This window comes from Notothenia rossii (assembly GCF_949606895.1).
Source record: "Notothenia rossii genome assembly, chromosome: 2".
NCBI classification, from domain to species: Eukaryota; Metazoa; Chordata; class Actinopteri; order Perciformes; family Nototheniidae; genus Notothenia; species Notothenia rossii.
Window position 1 is genome coordinate 80096047 of NC_136904.1, and position 14237 is coordinate 80110283.

At 42.5% G+C, this 14237-nt stretch overlaps 1 protein-coding gene across 8 annotated transcripts in view; it reads right to left on the reverse strand.

Annotated features, from left to right (window-relative positions):
• The window catches only part of myo16 (myosin XVI), a 125932-nt gene that overhangs the window by 37685 nt on the left and 74010 nt on the right, over positions 1-14237 (reverse strand). For all 8 annotated transcript variants that reach the window (XR_013805757.1, XR_013805758.1, XM_079667284.1 and 5 more), the window contains 5 exons: positions 13889-14089; positions 12528-12603; positions 11255-11451; positions 10274-10354; positions 8817-9022 (listed from right to left, as the gene is read on the reverse strand). Coding sequence is in view for 6 of the 8 variants with exons in the window: in XM_079667284.1 (XP_079523410.1) it covers positions 8817-9022; positions 10274-10354; positions 11255-11451; positions 12528-12603; positions 13889-14089 (761 nt within the window). In the remaining 2 variants the exon portion in view is untranslated. The remainder of the gene's footprint in view (positions 1-8816; positions 9023-10273; positions 10355-11254; positions 11452-12527; positions 12604-13888; positions 14090-14237) is intronic.

Here is a 14237-nt window from a genome sequence, read left to right on the forward strand (position 1 = left end):
GGCAGGTGACCAGTTTGACAATTTCCATGAGATGAAATGTGGGGATTTCCTTTCAGCTGAGAAAAGATCATTGTCCATTCTCTTGATGGCTGTCTGTTGATCTTGACTTTTCCTTGAGTCTTGATGAAACCGTGTCCCGCTCTGCACAATCCCCAAATTGACTGGACAGATGGTAAATTGGAGAAATGGAGGACTGTGTGTCAACCAAGCTGCCACAGGTCTTCACCTGAGACTATTAATAGTGTGTTTGTGGCTCAATCACACCTTGTCAACCTGTCTAACGTTACATATCACTGTAACAACCTGCAGGAAGTGTTTGGCAAAAAAGAGAGCAACCACCCAACCTTCACACACACTGTTTGACAATCTCCACTCTGGTGCTTGTCTACTGTATCTCTTCTCCCTTTTGACTCCAGAAAATAGCCATGTTTCCGTTCAAATGCATTGAATATTGTAACAGAATTCAAAGAGAAATGAAAATTAACAAGGAATGGATTCATGGAGAAATTATAATACCATTAGAAAAAAGAGGAGGCAACAAGATTAGTTTAATTTCAGCATGCCTCGACTGGGTGAACTCAGGTGAACTCCTTGTAGCCTACACTTTTTCCTGCATTTCCAACGCACTGCACCCTTTTAAACGGTTTATACCTGAAGTGAATATTTCAGATGTTGTTATTGGAGCTGTCATGTCTCCCTGCTCTTCCACTTAGTTCCCCCCATGCTTGATATAGACAAACAACTTCTAAGTTCACAATGTACAAGAACAATCTGAGCAGTGGCGTAACTATCGCCGGTGCAGCCGGTGCATTGCAACGGGGCCCACAGCCGTCCAGGGGCCCAACATTTTTTATATATATATATATATATATATATTTTCCCCCAATGATATTTTTTGGGGCCCCAATGGCATTGACTGGTTCACGCAGTCTTCAAAGTAACCTAGCAACCTAAATTAATTTGTAATTTGTCTGTCCAATGACCTTGCTCCCTTTCATGTCATGTGATACCTTGCGTGACGAGCGAACCGTTAAATCAACATCAACAGTTATATGTACTACATAGCTATAGCAGCAGCCAGATCGGCAGAATTATAACAAATTGAATAGCTAGCATTTATAATGTACAGCACACCAAAACACAAGAGCGGCGCTCAAAAGAGAAAGGAAAAGAGAGAACAAGGAGATGTAAAGGCTAAACTGACAAAATTAGACCGTTTTTTTTGTCATACATCATCCTCGAAATCGAACGCTAACGTTGGTAATGTTGACGTGCAGCGGCAGCCGGAGCCAGAGGCTAACGATAGCGTACCTGCCTCACCATCATCTAGCTCCACAAGTGAAGCTGTATCCGTGACTGTGCGACCTTCTTCTCCAGCCATGAGCCAGGAGGAGAGGATGGATTTGGCTGTGCCCGGCGGTGGTCCTACAGTTCCCGCAAGGGCCCCTTCCCCAACCGATAGGTGACTCTATGGCGCTATTGAGACCCCCGACGCCAAGATCAAAGGCTATATTATAGCAACCGGTCCATGTAGGCCTACCGGCCCATTCCCCAGAGACACAAATCAAGGAAATAGGTGTTTCTCCGAGATCTATTACACCACCACTACCAGAGCAGGTATCAAACTGCCACGGACATGGCTGTGTTACTCCCCCACCCTGGACTGTGCCTATTGTGAGCCGTGCTGGATGTTCTCAGACTGAGGTGCACCGTTCTACAGTGATGCGTGGGTCAAAGGAGTTTGTGACTGGCAACATTTGTCTGCGAGGATTGACTCACATGCACAATCAAAGGTCCATGTCGGAGCGTGTGTCATATATGAACAGTGGAAGAAAAACAGGAGAATCGATGCAAACATGGAGAGGAATGCAAGGAATGCTGCTAATTACTGGAGACAGGTACTTGAGCGTATTGTCAACGTTACAATCACTCTGGCCACTTGTAACTTGGCTTTTAGAGGACATAGGGAGATTCTTGGACAGCCCAACAGTGGAAACTTTCTCAGTATGATAGAACTTTTAGCATGTTACGATCCGGTTCTGAAATAACTTGTTGAGCGACCACAAGGTTCTTTGAAATACTTGAGTCCAGCTGTTCAAATCTACATAATCGCAAAGTGGGTGCAGTGCGACATTCAAGTAGAAATAAATAATGCTCCGTTTTTTTCTGTGATCATGGACACCACCCAAGATATTTCCAAAAGAGACCAAATTAGCCAAGTGTATAGATATTTGACAATCCAGAGGGATGAAAACGACAACGCAAAAGATATCCTGATAAATGAGGCTTTCTTGGGGTTCGTGGAAATAGTGGACACGTCAGCTCGTGAACTCCAAAAGAAAATCCTGGACAGCAGAGAGAGTAATGGATTTCACCTGAACAAGTGTCGGGGCCAGGGACACGATGGCGCGGCAAACATGAGTGGGGTCTATTCAGGTGTGCAGGCCAGGATCATGGAGATGGAACCACTTGCCAAATATGTACACTGTGCTGCACACAATTTAAATCTGACACTGAATGACTCCGTAAAGAATATAGCGGAGCTGCGCAATTTTTATGATATTGTTGAGACTCTTTATACGTTTTTCAGCCAAAGTATTAAGAGATGGTCACTCCTTTCCGGTATCATGTCATCAGAACTCTCAGAGCATGGTAAAGTTACCATGAAGCGCCTCTGCCCAACCAGGTGGTGCTCAATACATGATGCAATTGCTGCCCTTAGACACCGGTATGTAGATATCATGAAAGCTCTAACTAAAATCGCTCTGGTCAGCGAAAAGAGGGAGGAACGGGAAGAGGCTACAGCCCTAAAAAACCATATGGAAAAATTCAGCTTTATTTTTCTTGTCATACAACAGACAAAAACACTGGAAAACATGAATGCAGTGTCAAAGATGTTGCAGGCAAAGGATGTAGACATCCACAAAGCTGTTGGTCTCCTCCAAAACACAATTCAGGCCCTATCTGCATACCGAGATGACTTTGACCAGGTCAAACGCACCGCTCAAAATCTTGCTGAGAGATGGGGAGCGCAGAGCGAGTTCACGGAAATTTGCAAAAGAAGGATGAAACGCCACTTCGATGAACTCAGTCAAGATGAGAGGCTTAGTGATGGCGAGAGCCGTTTCAGAATTAATGTGTTCAACGCCAGCCTGGACATCATTAACAGCCAGCTGTCACAGAGGTTCACTTCTATGCGTGAAACGAACGAACTGTTCCAGGCTATCCACCCCGGGACATTGAACCGTGTGCAGGATAATGCCCTTCACCAGCACGCGCAGCGCCTCGTGGACCACTACAGCAGGGATTTATCTCCGAGTTTCCCCGTCCAACTCCTTGCATTCAGAGCCTGCTTTAAGACTGAAATAGCTAAAGAACCATCTGTGAAGGATATGACCAAGATGCTTATTGTGGACCACAGCTCAATGGCAGCCACATTTAGCGAAGTGTGCACAGCATTGCTGTTATATCTCATCATACCTGTCACTGTTGCGACCGCAGAACGCTCATTCTCAAAGCTCAAATTGATTAAGACGTATTTAAGAAGCAGCATGGGGCAAGAACGACTCAGTGGATTGGCAACACTCTCAATAGAGAACAGCAGGGCCCGGAAGTTAGACCTGAGCAGCGTTGTTGACGACTTTGCTGAGCGCAAGGCCCGCAAGATTAACCTCTAATGGTGATGAGTAGCTTTTCTCTTGTTATGGAGAGGGATTGGAGATTTAAATCTGTAGCAATTTAATTGTGACCTCTCTTATGTTGGAAAATGTGCATGGTGCGCACCTAACCTGTGTCTGTGATAACGTTTGGCCGTTGTGCCATGATGAAGAATGATTCATTCTGTGATTGTGTGATTAGTTCGCTGGGCCCTTGTTTTTTGAAGCATGATTTTTTTGAATAGTCTAATAAATATAAAATAATTGCCAGTGTTATCAGTTGCAAGTGTGTATTTGTTGTAATAATGACGACTTGATTTGAAGCATGTGTTTGTGAGTGAAAGTGAGAGAGTGAGAGAAAGAGAGAGAGCGCACGCTCCAGGAGTAATGCTGAATAGTCCTAATCAGAATCCTTTCAAGTCCAGATTCAATGTTGTTTACATAAGTAGGCTATATTTTTCTCTGTTTTTCAGGTTTCAGGCTCGAAAATGACATTCCCAGAACAAATGACCATATCTTCCCTTCTAAAAGGGTTAAATTAATAATCTTTTTTCGCAAAGTAATGATAAACCTGTCAGTTGAATGTAGAAAAGTCAGATTCAATATAGATGCTTTTTATTATAAAGAAAATTCAGATTGAACATGGTAAAAAACTGTAAATTATAGTGTCCGTCCAAAACATATTTTGTACTTATAGTGAAAACTAACCTTGGATGATGGGTTAGTAGACTAAAAGCTTAAGGAATCCAAAGTACAACATATAAGAAGTACCCTGTATCAATATTGATGCAAAACAAGTGATATTTGACATTTTAGACAGATTTAGCAACAAAAAACCCTCTTCTGGGGCCATTTGGGTGGATTTTTCATATCTCTGGCTCCCCCTGCTGGACTTTGACATGTGACATCTCTTTCTAACCGTCAGAGCCAATGGAATCGAGGGGAACTCCCACATAGTCTTTATTTAGTCATGTGTGTGTCTTATACTGCCGCATAGCCAAGACCGGAAGCAGCAGCCACTCTGGTGGCTACCATTAGCAGCTAACTTTTGCTTTGCGACTTTTACATAAAAATGGAATTATGGATTATAAATAATTCCAATTATTGCCCAGGAACTTTATCAACCTACGGATTAACCGATTCAGCCGCGTTTTTTCTCGTTTTAATGCCATTGAACACGTCTTTTGATCAGATTAACAGCTACGGTGAGACGATCTCCCTAGAAGCTACGTAAAGGTACGTGTTGTGATGTCTGTCTTTGCTTCCCCTGTCGCAAGTTCGGATCACTCAGTGATGATACTATATACCTAAATAATCTGTGGAACCTCAGCTTTAATCGGAGATCTTGTATGTGCAGCTACGATAAGTAATAAGGGTACTTTTATCTAGAGTTCTGTGCCAATGTCCGTTTTCGCTAAGGGGTCATTTAGATGCTTCTTATGAGACTTGTGTTTTGTTTTGGTAAAAATGGTTTATATCTTCAGTTAGCTGAGATTATTTCCGTTAATCTGGTATAACACATTAATAGGTTCTTAAATATTAAGATCCCCTGAGACACAGTGTCCTGGAAAAAGAAAACAGGGTCCCCGCCGGCAGGGACTTTGGGGCTTAACAGGTTAATAAGTTAATTTCAAGACAACTTTGGGAATTATGTTTGTTTGTTATGAGTTTTAAATAGATTTTGAAAGTGGAGAGAGAGAGAGAGAGAGAGAGAGAGAAAAAAAAAAAGCAAGCAGCGCTGAGTTGGGGGGGGGGGGGCCAAACAAATATTTTCACCGGGGCCAATCACAACCTTGTTACACCACTGAATCTGAGGACCAGCCTGCACTCAAAGAGTTACATGATTATAATATTACGATCAAAATAACCTCCTCATAATTAACTGAAAATACACACTTTGGTGTATACCCTTTCCAGCGACGGTTAAGTTTGCACTTTCTAGTGACCAGCTGGTCCTTGTGATGCTCAGTTATCTGCTGGTCACACACATGGCCAGGAGATTATCATACAACACAGGGCTGCCTAAACTTATATAGTACGACACTTACTATTACTACCATACTCACTCAACCTCAGACCCACACAACACACAGCACACACACGCGCAGCTTAACTAACAGCTTTCACAAAACTCTCAGCAGGACTCTTTCAATTACAGCTTGAACAATGAGAGTCCTGGCTTTACAAGGTATATCCATCAGAAACACAAAGGAGCTAGTGACAGCTTATGTACAGACAACACTCCAATCTATATTGGATTCACTTCAGCATTCGACATGGTTCCCTGTTCCGTTTTTCCCTTATGAAAATCTATTATATATGAGTTTCAATAACACTTGGTGTATGTTTGACCAGAAACCTGAAGTGTTGGACAAATAAAGGCAGCACACATCAACCAAACCTGATGGTTGATGGTGTGTGTGTGTTTACAGCAGGGCAGTGGAAACTTTTTGGGGGGTGGGGTCATGTGACCAGCTTTGTCCTCTCTTATTATCTGGCAGGAATGTCATATTAATCCCTTTATCCTCAAAAAGAGTGAGAGAGAGGCTGGGAGATAGACTGAGGATGGTAGGGAGAGAAAAAGAGAGAGAGATTTAGAGCTAAATCCTTAGTAGTTTACTAGTTCTCAGAATCAGAGGGGAGACAAACAGTAAAACTGAGAGGCATACATTGAAAGAAAGAAAAATGACGATTGATGGTGTGACAGAAATAATTATTTCCACTTTACGAATATAAAGAGCAAAAAAAAGGCTTGTGAGATAAGGCCGAGGGGCAGTTTAAGAGGGACCTACTACTTAGCAAGAAACCCTGGGATGTAGTGAAAAAGTAAACAGAAGAATTCAGGTTTGGAGTCACGGAGACCTTACACACAACTGACTGGTTAATGTGTTTGTCGGGCTGACATGGGAAATGTGATAGTGGCATTTAGGCCTGCAATAGACTCCAATCATACTAAAAGCCTTTCAGGGGCATTTTGTCCTTTTGACACTAACGGTTGCAGTGACTTGTCGGTGCTAATGTGTCAATCTGCATGTGAGCGTGACATCTGGTTCAATATATGCACTTTCCATTCATTGTGACAGGTAAAGAAGGCTGCTGTCATTAGTTACATGCAAATTAAATGACTTTTTAGACCGTTTTAAAGGTCCCATGTCATGGCCATTTCTACTGATCATATTTCATTGCTGAGGTCTACTAGAATAGATTTAAATTGTGCAATGTTCCAAAATCACATTGGTTTCACATACAGCATCTCTGTATAGTATGTGTATTCACCAGCTATTCACTGTCCTAAACGGCTTGTTGGAGCTCCTGCCCCACCCCTCCCTGTGAGCCCAGTGTGCTCTGATTGGTCGGGACGTTGCGAGGCTCGTTGCTGCGAGCTGCTGCGAGGGGCGGACAGGTTTCCGGGTCGGCGACACAGCGAGGACAAGCTAAACTCATCCTGAGCACACACAAACACTCACAGCCGAAGTAAAAACAATAAGTGTGGCTTGATATTGAGTAAGAAAAAGGTTTATAACTGTGAGAATGGGTCTGCGGAGAGCATTTCTCTGCGATCCCAACTCGTCTATTACCAGCGTTCAGGGAGCTCTTTGCAAGTCAATGGGGACTCCCTGTTAGTTAGCCAAGGGATCCTGGTGTGTGAGGTGCTCCGCGGATTGGTCCATTTGGGCCAATCCGGTCATTTGTTGTTGATTTGGGTATTCACACGTCACAGAACCCAGGAAGAAAACAATGGAAAATGAGAAATCTCCAACGAGGCTTTCTGGGGCAGCATAGACAGGTCTTTTCTGTGTTAGTTTTACTCGATACAGGGTGTACTTTGAGGGGTTTTGACTCTCCAGACCGTTTACATGCATAAAAACCTTCATAACACACAAGGGGAAGGGTAATAACCGGAAAAGCAAGACATGGGCCCTTTAATACATTTAACCTATAGACAAGTTTACGCGCCAAAACACGGGTAGCGCCATGACACTACACAAACACAAGTCAGACGGGCACTGGTGTAAACACAGCGATTTCGATGCTAACAGTGATGCTAGCTTGGGAACACGATTCTACTTCTTTGACTGGAGATGGCGTTACTCTCCCCCACCCGAATTCAGTGCAAAACTGGGAGGATAACATGACGACGTGGCCCAGCATAAAACCAAAATAAACTGCCTTATTTAGGTCATGCCCACAGGAGCCAACAGTTGTCTGTTGTTTACATAATGCACAATTTACATGATCTCTTTATGCTGTGCAATATATCATATGTGCCTGTACTGTTTGAGTGAAAATAAAGTTTGATGTAATTTAATTTCATTATTGCACTGTTATTGCATTATTGCATTTCATATGTTCCTTAGAGTGCTACAATTTCTTTTAACACAGTTCATCATTCATATTAAGCTCATACTGTACATAAATAACACTGAATTAATTAATTGTTGAGAGGAAACTAAAGAAATGGCTTCAACAAGAAAGATCACATGTTTAATCCTAACAGGTATTACAAATTAAAATATAAAAGCAGCCCACACAATTACATCACTATGAAAATATTCATATATAATATTAAAAAATACAATGCATGCAGTATTTGTTGTGTTTATCTGTATTTAATGAACAACATGGCTGGGTGCTGGGTGCTGGTTTGTGGTCGTAGCACTCTCTATCTAACCACTCGTTCAGGTGCTTTCTCGAGTGATTGCAACCAACTACCGCACACGTAGTTCCCGAACCACTTTTCTTCATGTTGTAATTGTTATATCCTCTTTGTCTCTGCGATATCAGTGCTTTGTCGGCACAACGGAGCTAGCTAGCAAAACAAACCCAGTCCGCCAAAACGGAAGTGCATTGCATCGAAGGGAGGAGTTCAGGATGTAGAGCGGAAACGGCTCAATAACTTGTGTATAGTCCAGGCCTGTGGCAAAATAATATAAACAAAGCATTCATCTTTACTAAGGCTTTGACCTGTTCGCCCAGTCATATATAAACTGACAGAGATCACATTGACCTGCCAGGAGTGTAATCTATCTAAACGTCAGTTAGAGAAATCAGAGGAATCCATTTTAAAACCTTTCCCATTTAAGAAGAGTACAATAACTTCAGAAGAAGACTTTAGACTTTTACGGCGCTCATCATTTGGCAACATGCTCTGATACAGACCTGCTGAGGAATCCTGGGAAGGAGAGGCGGACAGGGTATCCATAACGGATCATGCGCACCATCTCAAGCACCCCGATGTACTGCAGCTGGGTGGACACATGGGAGCTGTCAAAACTTTCGGGCTGACCGCTTGTGTTGGGGCGCACACACTCCACAAAGTGAGGAGTGCAAGCTTGCAGCTTATTCATCACTTCTGACAGTGTGTTCTGAAAGAGGAAAAAGGAGAGGAGATACAGTTGAAGGCACCCACGTGTACTTTTACAGTCATAAAAGCATTAACAACATTTATTGTGCACTGCCAGCCATGGGAAGGCAGTGCTCTCTGGCTGCATTATTTTATGTTGTAACTGGATTTGTGACTGGAGTGAGATCACATAGTGTTTGAGACAAAGTGGTCTGATTTTTGGGGTGGAAACAAAAAAACAAAGAACTCTTTAGAAAGGATGTGTGAGTGTGAGAGAGTTTTTCTTCCAGCCCTGAATTCACAGATGCTGCCTCCAGGGCCACACAGACACGCACATCTACGTAAACGCTTACATCTGTGTTTCTTACACTTCTCAAACTGACGTCAGCCTGAGCTCTGCATAGCCTTGGGTACAACGATCAACAACTCACTCCTCAACTTTGAATGTCACCACCAGTATTTACATTGCTTTCCTCCCTGCAAACATGTGCATGCGCACGGCACACAGTGGTTGTTGTTCATTGTTCATTCATTCATGAGGGCTTCATGCTTGGCTTGGTACAGCTTCATTCTTCATCCCACTCTCTCCTTCCCTGCCATTCCCTGAGGGACTTGTCCACCAAAAACCCACAACTCTGATTGTGCAATACAGTGGCTTCATTCAAGCCAAAGGTACTGCTGCTCTGAGACACATTTCAGCCCCCCTCTGTCCCCAGCAGAGACTGAACTCATTTCCTTCTGAATGCAATCAACAAATACATCCAGCGGCTTATTGAGATGATGTTTTTTTTTTTATTCACAAAAAACCCTTAAGTTTCATAAACAAATCCCTTCATTCATTCAAGATCTGTTCCAGACGCTTGGAGGTATACTCTGTAAGGAACAGGTAGGAAAAGAGAAAATGAATATACTGCTTTTCTCTGATTGGCAGAAAAATATATATATTAAACTTGTATATTGACTTTTTTTGTTCATATAATGTTTTACTACTTCGCAGTAGGACTGAAAGAAACTGAGAGACTGAGGTCACTGGGCTAACACATTCAGACAGACAAACACATTCATACCTATGGACAATCACTGTGTGGGAGAAGCCCATGCAGAGGAAGTTCAAAACTCCACTCCCTACAAACGGCAGACTCTTAACATCCGACTGAGGGAAACAACTGCCAACCAATAGGTCAACATGGAACATAAAACCAATCATCATGGTTTATGACATGTAGAAATAGGGCTTATCCTGTCAAAAACTGGGAGATGGGGTGTTTCTTACCCTCAGCTGGACAGCCATTGTGATGGGCCCACAGCGCTCCAGCCGTTGGAGGAAGGAACTCGATCCTTTCTTCTTCAAGATCTGACAATGGAAAAAGATAATAGAGAGAAAAACATATGAGATAGATGTGCATCATAGAGGACACAGAGAAATATGGAATCATTACAATATAATCACCACATGATACGTGACTTTGACTGGACGACAAAACACTGTTCGATTCCTTTTGTCTTGATTCTGTGCAGGATGTTTGCAAAGCACTTAGTGTGCTTTGCAAACATACACAGACCAATTAAACTACTCAGTCAAAATGATTCTGTTTCCTTTGCTTTACAACCCAACCCATGGCATGTATTGCCTTCTCTACAACTAGTGTAGTAATGCCACAATACCTAATGTTACCGTATAAGGCTGCTGGCACAGATCTGGGAGGTGAGAGGTCTTATGTAAGACTGTTCTCTAGAGATGGCTAATGAGACACTGAGACAGCAGGCAGGACCCCCAGGAGTTTACAACCAGCAGGCCTCTCCAGTTCATTGTAAAGTGCATCAGTATAATATGCTTTTTCTACTTTTAAAAGCAATCAAATTAAGACAGAGAAAAGGGGGAGGGGGAGGATTGATTGAAAACATAATATTGATAGTATTTTTGTCAGGTTTTAGTTTTTTTAATGACTGCATTTCATAAGTAAATCATCTGATCACATGACTGTGGCGTTTCTGTCAGAAACAAATCAAATCCCCAGAGGTTTATAAATAGCACTGTGGAGGGACGTCGCTTAAATGAGATTGTTGTTTTTCACAGAAGGACTATTCCTGTTTTTTTTTCTGATCGGCACAGCATGAATATATTTAATGAAAACAACCAAGATGCTTGGGTGTATTATTAAGTGGGGCGTAGCTACAGCGCAACAACAGACTCATTGCTCGTGTGGTTCATATACAGGCGTGCATTCACCACCCTGTGAGCAGCGTACTGTACCTTGGAAAGGTCATGGTACCTCCGAGGCTGTTGGGGGACACTGTTGACAGTGACAAGGGAGGATGGTGGCATCCTGTGGAGCAACAGGTTGGCTTTAGGCCCCCTCAGCCCGGCACGGCCCTGCGCTGCTGGCACCAGGGAACCAGTCTGAGTCAGCTTGGACTGGAAGAGCTGCTGCAGTAACACACTCTCACTGGCTGCGGGGCACCAAGCACATACACACAGAGAGAGAGAGAGAGAGAGAGAGAGAGAGAGAGAGAGAGAGAGAGAGAGAGAGAGAGAGAGAGAGAGAGAGAGAGAGAGAGAGAGGGAGGAAAATAACGATGAAAAGAAGCAACAGCATTGGTGGAAATCAGGGGGTGGAGGAGAGTAAGGAAAGGGGAAATGAGCAATTAGATGGAAAGAAAGAAAGAAAAGAAAGATCAGGAAATCGGTAAACAGAAAGGAGAGAGGCATCAGAAGAAGAGGAAGAGGAGGAAAGTTAGTCTCCATGTAAACAATCTGAGGGCAACCAGAGGGGGCGGACAATGCCACTCGACAACACGTGGCGCGACCACAACAACGAGCCCATTCAGAAAGCCTAACAACATGTGTGTGAACGTGGGAGTGTGGATCTCATCTGAAAGGCTGAGAGAGAGGGAGAGGGAAAGAGAAAGGATGGTGCCAGGTAGGAGTACCAAGCAAAGAAAAACAAACATGACTCCTGCACTCATTTAAGGATTTAATCAAACACAGATTCAAGTGTAATTGTCTTTTCATTTAAAGCAATTATTTCCACCGCCTCCTGAGTATAGACTTACTTAGATCACTCTGCTCTTGTATTAGCTTTAAGGCTTTAGCTTTAAGTGGGGAAGAGATGACATCCATAAAAAGTAACCACGTCGTGTGTATGTCAGTGTGTGTGGCTGAATGGTGGTGACGCGTCGACTGGGTCAGACGGAGGGACAACCGCCAAGTGTGAGTGAAGGGCTTGCCTTTAGAAGATTAGCCTCATCATGGAAATTATAGCAATTAGGCTGCTGGATGCAAGGCTAGCCTGGCAGACACACAAAGACTGCCTGTGTCCTGCTAACACAACACCCCACATCTGGCACCTTCTATAGACAATATACACACAGACGGAGCTGTCTGCTGCATATGGGATGAAACACACACATACAAACACAAGCACACTTAGACAAAGAGTGGTTCTGTGTGCTGTTAGTTTAAACAAGTGCATCTTTGTGTTCTGACACCACAATGTGCTCATACGTGTTTTTCATTTGGTACTTACACTTCATCGTAAACAGGAGATTCTGAGGAAGGCAGTCTTTGTTTCTTGCGAGTGATCCTGTGAGATCATATGAAATCTGGTGGGAAAACAAATCACACATGGATATTCAGTGCATTTACACTAGTACATTTAAAAAAAAATCCTTTCCAACATCTTCATGTATGAGTTGAAAAGAAAACGTTATCTATTTTTTGTCACTTTTTAACTTTTGGACAATCGCAATCTAGTCTTTTAAAGGAAAGCAATATTATGAAAAATGACAACTATGTAGTTTGCAATTTTCTGCTGCATAGTACTTTGCACAGATAGGTGAATGGAACTATTATTCATTTCTTTGAAAGGTCTTAATACCTTAAGACCTTATTTTTGTCACTGAGCTTTTAAAAAGTCATAAAGTTTCCAATAAAGGGAAAAAGGCAGCTTTAATACAAGCACACACACATTGTTTTTTAGCATGGGCCTCTGCACAACAACAATAACCTCAACTATGATAAATTGCAATAACTCCATAAGGAAATGACATTGGTTACATTGCAGTTTTAGACACAATATGTAGGGAATGAGACAGTTTGAAGTTCAATATTATTAATGTTTTTGAAGAAAAGGAATCTAATGTTTGTGCTAAGATAAAAGAAAGATGTCAGTAGTGAAAAAGAGGGGGTCAGTTCGGTCCTTTCTTCTGTAAACGGACTGTTTTTAAAGTTTGGAGAGTCAAAAGATGTTGTAACTGAATTTGTCTAACCCAAAGATGTCATTTCCATGGCCCAGGAGAGTTCAATCAGCATTTGTCAATATGAGCTACTCTGTCTCAAGGCCAGAAAGCAGAGCAGTAGGTCTCAAACTTGTGATTTCCTTAAGTATTATGTCTGGAGCGGCTCCAAAGACAATAAATGCGAGACTGATATTGTGAATGTTTTGTGATGCGATGGTTAGTTTTTGTAAAAACCCAATGAGCTTTATTTCATTGTAGTGTTCTCAGTTGTGAAACAAGAAATGTGAAACATCTTTTCCAATTTAGATAAGATAAGAAGGAATTGTAGGATATGTTTATTTATGTATTGTCTATGTAGCAGAGCAAGACTTCATATTTGATGACATCAACATTTTAGCACTTTTTGGATTTGGGAGAAACGTTGTTCATGTTTACTTTTGGACTGTCTTTTAGGAGTAAAAGTAATGAATTCAAAAAATGGGCATGGGTCCGCATTAGGTTCACAATTTGAGCTAGGCTGTAGTGTAATATATTGGGTTTTCCATGGACCAGATATTGATTGACGAGCAATTAATCGTGCCTGATTCACATATGCCAAGCCCTACCACCTCTCAATACATATACACTTTTGAATGTAATAAAGACAGACCTGTCCGGCGTAGTGGCTGACAGTGAAGGCTGGCCCCTGATCTTTGGGTGGTGGGTTTCCGTTGCCATCCTTGGTCGTTAGAGACAGACCGTGAGTGGGACATGAGTCCAGCTGCGCTGACAGCCTCTTGTACAGACTCTGTTCCGCCGGCCGCAGGCTCTGGCTCTCCTCATCCAACACGCAAAGCAACCCCTGAGGCTTCTGGGTGAGGAACAAACAGAAGACCACATGTTTATGTCATCTTCATAAAGCACTTTTCCTAATAATAGTAATTCATTATTTCCATTATGACACTTTTATTGATCGCCGTAGGGTATAGTCGTCCCTTATGATAACATATGCATTTCAT